At 32.8% G+C, this 7,303-nt stretch overlaps 1 protein-coding gene across 1 annotated transcript; it reads right to left on the reverse strand.

Moving 5' to 3' along the window:
* Window positions 1-1,827: 1,827 nt before the first annotated feature.
* LOC112098839 lies at window positions 1,828-2,646 on the reverse strand. The gene is made up of 2 exons (XM_024185287.1): window positions 2,069-2,646; window positions 1,828-1,969 (listed from the first exon to the last, which is right to left on the reverse strand). The coding sequence occupies exons 1-2, from the start codon at window positions 2,644-2,646 to the stop codon at window positions 1,828-1,830; spliced, it is 720 nt and encodes a 239-aa protein (XP_024041055.1).
* Window positions 2,647-7,303: the final 4,657 nt, after the last annotated feature.

Below are 7,303 nucleotides of genomic sequence, written 5' to 3' on the forward strand. Positions count from 1 at the left end.
TGCTACTACCCAATGCGCGTCGTCCAAGTTAACAGGGATGAGTAACTGTATATAAAAATTGAAAAATATGTTCGTAATATATGAAATTAAAATACAACTAAGAAAAAGCGACAACTTGGATATTTTCCTTATGGAGTATGTGAAATGCAATAAAAAACATACCATATCGACATCCGTCATTGATTTGGACATTGTGTGTTGTCGCCCACAAAGATAACTATTCAAGCGGTCGTCGAATACTAATGAATCGACCGCACAATCCCTGTTGCTTCATAACTGATTCAAGAACACCTAGTACATAGATAACCAAGAAATGTATAAATTAACAAAACTTAAAGGCAATAATTAAAAAAATAAATAGTATTTATAAGTTTTGTCGGCACGTTACCCAAAAAACATGTATCAGTATGTTTGACACGTTGAATTAAGGCATTCAGATACAGCCGTTGTTTCTCACTAATCAAGCGGAGATACTCGTGAATATGCTGTAGAGAAACAAAAACATTACGATTTAAAAGATAAAATTTATAAACAAATCCACAACACTCAAAAAACTTCAAAAATATAATTACCTTATCGCCTAGCCATCCCATCAAAGTTAAACCCAAAAGTATTTGAAAGAATGACTGCGGGTACTGGACTCTCCAAACCACTGTCATATCACCAGCGAACCATCGATCAAACTCAGCAAACAGACTAGAATCCTCCAATCCTCTCATTGGATTTATATCTACACTCGTATTCATATCTTGGGTATGGTCCATGATTTGGGGTCGAGGTATAGGTCGGGCGTTCTTTCCTCGCCTGAGTGGAGGAATCATGTAAGGACTATTATAAACATACGACGGTATGTACGCGCGGCCGAACTCACTAATGCCCGAAGGCACCTCGGAGAACACCTGCACGCTCTCCCCACTAACATCCCCGTAGAAACTATACAATGACGTGGGCGTAGACAAATTTTGATTGCCCACGTCAGTATACACTCCATAGTCATCCGGGGTCTGTCCATTCGCCAAGATGAACATATTAGACAACTATTAAATTAAAAGTTAAATGAACATAATTATTAAATTTAATTATGCTCACCGCATACGAGCGTCCGGTGGGAGAATCTTTATTTGGACGTGTAGAAAATGTGTCAATAAAGCCAACCATGGTTTCTTTAAAATAGTATATCCGACTTCAATTCATACACGTTCCAATCAATCTTATCCAGCCGTCGTCGCACGTAATCATTAAACTGCTTTGTCCTCGACTATTACAAAAGAAAATAAGTAAAAATTTAGCATAACAATAAAACAATAATGATTAATAAAAGAAGAATATCGTATATTATTTATAACCTCAAAATCATGTGCGTCATCAGAGTCGGCATGTGTCTGCTCCTGGTGGTCATCAACAGCCACCTCATCCTCAGAAGTGTCATGACACTGCTCTGGTGTTGGGTTTTGTATGTTGTCATGCTCGTCTGATTGCCTTGAAACTGACGGCATCGCATTAATTGATGGTTGGTGGTGTATAAAGTATCATTTAAAACTAATAAATGAAAAGTCAAAAATTTTGATTAAATATAATTTATAGTACTTAGATTTATAACCGACCTTATGAACCCAATCTGGAATGCTTGGCATGTAATCTTTCATAGTGAGCCAGTATTTTCTGCTACTCTCCTTTGAATTTGGCTCAAGGGTTTGTAAAACATCCACTTGCCATAAATTCAATTGAAACTTTTAAGTATACATAACTTAAATTTAGTAAAGTTAAAAAAATAACTAATACATATTACTTACAATACAAGATTTGTCGTTGAAGAACGAATAAACCTCAGCAAAGTTGATTCTCGAAGACGCCATGGGCTTCCATTTGACGATGCGGGGAATCTTGTTCTTCGTTTTCATGACCCATGTTGACGGCAAACCTCCGATCGCTTCGTAAATCCAAGCCTGCAACAACCAAAGTAAAAAACCTATTAACACATCTATCAAATATTTAATACTATAAAACTTATTAATAAACAAAAAAATAACGCACTTGAACCCCGGACGTAAAGCCGTAAAGATTTTACTTTTCAATGTTATGATCTGGGTTTTTCAACCGAGTCGTCTTAAATTTCTCGTCTTTCTCGAACAGTGTATCGTCAAGACTATCGTATACCATTTCCCACGACACACGACCCCATGGACGGTTTCGGAAGTACTGTATATCATCAACTTCGTTAAGCCAATCGAAATTGATTTGACAGTGATTTTTTCTTACATTTAGTACTCTGTCCGCAAAATAAAAGAGCGCAATCTTTAATGAGTCCATATCATCCATTTCCTCGAATTTCAACTCCTTAAATAATGCATCGAATTCCTTAACATTGATCTTGCGATGCACACCACCAAAGTACGTTTTCCATAGCCTATCTATTTTTTTGTCATCTCTTAGTTCGGTATCAACACCATATGAAAGTCCAGTAACCAGGCACCACTTTACAATTGACAAGCGAATCAAATGCTCACTAATTTGAAACCATAACTGATCCTCACGGCTATCTTCTTCATGGGCCACTTGCCTCAGTAAAAGATTGTGCAAAATTACCCCACTAAATGGAAAACTTCGACACTCCAAGAAATGCCCAAATATATCCTTCTTGAACATATTCAACTACCGCTTTGTTAATTTTTCATCGATGGCCTTTACGACCGAAGATAAATTATACATACTCGAAATTCGACCCGGAAAGTGATCGGCATAACGAAAATACATCCTGCCTACTTCAATATCAGACGATTCTGATTTCGTCATGTATCTGTAATAATTATAACATTATTACATTGTATTTACAACAAAAACAAAATAAATTGACTTGACGAAAAAAAAATTATAAAGCCACTGTAATTTGGTGCAACAGGCGCGGTTGTCACACCATTTTTGATGTGACAGGCCGCGCCTGTCGCACCAAATTGGTGTGACAGTACCCATGTGCGCGCGTGCCCAGTAATGGGTACGCGCGCGTGCCCAGCAATGGGTACGCGCGCGCACTGCTGCCCAGCGATGGGCGCGAGCTAGCGCCCGTCACTTGGGCGAGCGGCACGCGCTCTAGCGCCCTTCGCTGGGCAGCGATTCCCTCCTTAAGAAACACTCCCAAATTGAGAAAGAAACACTCCCAAAACAACAATAACCACCACAATCACCACCACCACCATTATTCTCAAACTACAAACATTATTATTCTAAAATTTCAATTTAAATTAATGAAAATAAAAAAAAATAGCTAACTTAGGTTTTGTTGAAGACTGTAGATGGTAGATCGAACGCCGAAGAGGAATGAAGCCGCTGCCGATGATGGGAGTTTGTTCGGTTTGGGAGAGATGGGTGAAAGAGAGTGTTGGGGGAGAGATGAGAGAGAGGGGTATTTTGGTCTAAAAGGGTCTTTTATGACTAATGTTGATAGAAATTTGTTTGGGGGGTTAAAATGAAAAAAGCCAAAATTATTATGATTATTGGTGTAAATTTCTTCAAAAAAAAGGGCTTTAAAAAATAATTTAATGCATACCGCGGTGGGGAACGGTGTTTCATTTTTGCAGAAAACCCGCATAAAGCTTTTAATTAATGAGGTACAATGCGTCTCATTTATTTCGCCAAACACTTCAGTTAATGTAGGACCTACTAATAATACCATCCAATGCATCATGCCAAACATGGCTGAATTCGAACGGTGTCGGTATGTCAATTTGCCAATAAAAGAGATGCATTTAACAAAATAGAACTAATCGGGAGGTATAACTCTTTCTAATTATCCTCCACCTTTAGATTTGTTCCACTGATATATGAATATAGTATTGGCAAAGGAACACACCAAACCTAAACTATAATTGCGCGTAATTAAGCTAAATTTTTTTACTATCAGTTTGACCAAAATAAGATTATGTACAACAAATATAACTATAGGAACTAAGCGATATTATTATAATGCGGACCATATTATAATAATATGAGAGCGGAAGGAATCAGACTTTTTTAAAAATAAAACATTAAAGATTAAAGATTTTCTTTAATGTATCAGCAGCAACCATCAAGATTTTCGTTCGTTCATGTCAGCTACCACACGAGCAGAAAGGCAAACAGTATGTGATTATCAATCTCAATATAGATGCAATGATTTTCAGCAACTTGCATTACCAAAGTCATTCTCTCAATTTTCTCTATGCTTTAAGTCATCAATTTATCCCTTACTTACCGACTAATATTTTATTTTTTATTTTTTATTTTTTTAATTTGGAGTCTAATAAAGAAGAAAGAATCTTGAAAACTCCTTTATTTACAACAACAGTTCAAAGCCCTAAGGGGTAGGTGACACAAAATGTGAACTGTTTTCATCTATACTAGAGAGACGTGGTCTTCTCTTTTATCTTCAAAATTAATGCAAATTAAAGTCTAGAAAAATTGTGCAGCCAAAGACTCCAAAATCTTCATGCATGTAAGTGACTATGCCATTGTGTTGGACTTGAGGAAGGAATCAAAGAAAAACATAACCATTAAATTCTACATGAAATTATCTTGAAATCTTACACATATAAAAATTCTTTGGTCATCTTCAACTGCTAGTTCTTCATTATTAACTGGCACATCTGTTTTCTCGATAATTTTATCTTGCACATCATGAATAGTATATATCTCACCTCAAGAAATTTCCCAGTTAATGGAGATCAATTTATACATCCACAAGTAGGGGCGGAGACAACATATTGATTAACTGGAGGTTTATTCAACGGCGATATAAAAAAATTCAAAAAGTAATAAATATATAAATTTGAAAGATTTATCCTACTTCAATATATGTTTAAAATTGTTCTTTACGAGTTTTCATACATTGATAACGTTGTATTATAACTTCATTATCAATATTATTAAATAAGTCTTTTTCTAGGTAAACAATCAAACTATCATTCATCCATTACTCTTCCATTTGGTTTCATAATTGATTCTTCAAAATCTTCATGACTGAAAATGCTCTCTCTACACTAGCAGTGGCAACAGGTAAAGTCAATGCTAATATTTTAATAAGTAAACCAATAGACATACCTTATGTCTCTTAGTCTCGACCATTTGCTTTGCAAGATCATTAATATCTTTTAATTGTGAAAACTCACCACTAGTGTGCATATCCAAAATATATGTATCAAGTTGAATTCCAAGAGCCATGATATCAATTGCAGAGAACTCATCTGGATACAACTGAGCTAGCCGTAATAGGTTCTGCTTGTTGAAAGAAATTAAATCATCTGGATAAATTATTCTAATTCTAATTCCTCATTTAGATTCTAGATATTTCGATTCTAACTCATTATGTTTTCAATTAATTTTGATTCCTGTGCTAGTGAATGCATCTTAAAATTCATAATACTTATAAAAAATTGTAAATAATATAAAGCGGTCTAATTGAATATAAAGTGATTTACAGTTTTATAGTGCATTCACTAAACAGGAATCGAAATTAGCTGGAAACATAATGAGTTAGAATTAGAATAGCTATAATTAAAATGAAGAATTGGAATCAAAATAATTAATTTACTTGAACTGTAGAAATCGTAAATAGAATAAACTGTATTACTATATATGTGTTTACTTTGTCTTAGAATAAATATCGAAATGAGTCAAATTGTAACAAATTACTATAAATACTTAATTAATTTTATTATAATTATTATTTTGTATTTTAATTATTGTTATTGGTATTATTATTATTGACATTTTAACTAAAAATTATTATTAATTATTGTTAATAGATTAATTAATTATAATATTTTTTATTCTTGTTGTTAATAATAATAATCCATTTAAAATTTATAATTACATTTATAATTATAATAAAATAATTATTATAATTATAATCTATTTAATTATTAATATATTTTTTAATTAAATGGAGGGTCTGGACAAATTGGTACTCTAAGGGTTTCAATAAAATAAAACAGAGTATAAGGGGCTCAACAAAATTTTACAATACAAAAAGTTGTATAATACTTATGAATAAATTATAAATAATATAGAGTATAGGGGTTTGAATGATATTGTTCAGGTCAGCCGTAAGTTACGTTAAATGTAACGTAGACGGACCCCGTTAACAATATAAGCTTTCGCACACGATCCAAGGTCTTGACGATTGACCAGCGTACGTATCTGTCTTGATGAAAACTTTTTCTGAATGATGGATTTGATGCTAGGACGCATCACTACATTACCCTTCGCAATACGCTACATGGTTTTATCATTTGATGGTGAGACTTAGCTACAATATAACAATGGTACGATACCACTTCTTTTATTTTTTGTGGCAGCACTCCTGTAAATTTACATATAACCCCTTTTACTCATTTTTATTTAAACTTTACTTCATAAATATTAAGTTAATTTCTACTGCATCCATATAAAGTATAAACATTTTAATTAACACCTTGTACTATTTACTATTTACTATTTACTATTTACTATTTACAAATTTTTTTCTATATTGCACCAGTATCACAATACCCTATCTCTTTACTATTTTGAGATTAAATAATTAAAATGTTTAATATAGAACCTTACATTTTTTTTTAATATTAGGATTTTTTTTAAATCCATTATCAAATTTCATTTAACACTCTACACTCTTTCTATTATAAATTTTTAATAAATATTCTAGTACATTTTACTTACATGCATAATAAATTATGTAATCTCAATAGTCTTATTACAAAAAAGTTTATAATTTAGCACTCATTTAATTTACTGTTGTAAATTTTTTTCTCCTTTAATTTATTGTTATAAACAATAGTTCATCATCTTTAAATGAGTGCTAAAGTAATTTTATGTAACATGGATTGACATTATATTATTAAAGAATTTTATTACTATATATGAAGGATAAATTTTTTTTTAGGAAATTATCATTCATATACCCTATATTTATTCTGTTATCAAAAATACTACAATATTTTAAGGGTGTATCAATCGTCCACCCTTAGTTGACAAAATGTATCAGCCGACCACCAAACCGTTAGTTGCCGTTTGAAAGTTAACGAAGTTACAGTGAATTGACGATTTTACCCTTGAAAATTATCACTTGTATACCCTTAAATTCTCTTTTTATCACTTGTATCATATGAAAAGACCAAATTACCTTTCTGACGTCATCATACTTAAACGGCAAGTAACGGTTTGGTGGTTAGCTGATGCATTTTGTCAACTTAGGGTGGACGATTGATATACTCTCAAAGTGTTGTAGTATTTTTTATAATGGAGTAAACTAAAGGTATACAAATGATAATTT

This window comes from Citrus clementina, unplaced genomic scaffold, assembly GCF_000493195.1.
Source record: "Citrus clementina cultivar Clemenules unplaced genomic scaffold, Citrus_clementina_v1.0 scaffold_9, whole genome shotgun sequence".
In the NCBI taxonomy this organism is placed as follows: domain Eukaryota; kingdom Viridiplantae; phylum Streptophyta; class Magnoliopsida; order Sapindales; family Rutaceae; genus Citrus; species Citrus x clementina.

Excerpts from the sequence above, each read along its gene's own strand:
- LOC112098839 (XM_024185287.1), bottom strand. The coding sequence starts at position 2,646 with ATGTTCAAGAAGGATATATTTGGGCATTTCTTGGAGTGTCGAAGTTTT. Across the intron at positions 1,970-2,068 it reads CCAGATCATAACATTGAAAA|GTTTTTTACTTTGGTTGTTG; the intron begins GTAAAATCTTTA and ends ATGTGTTAATAG.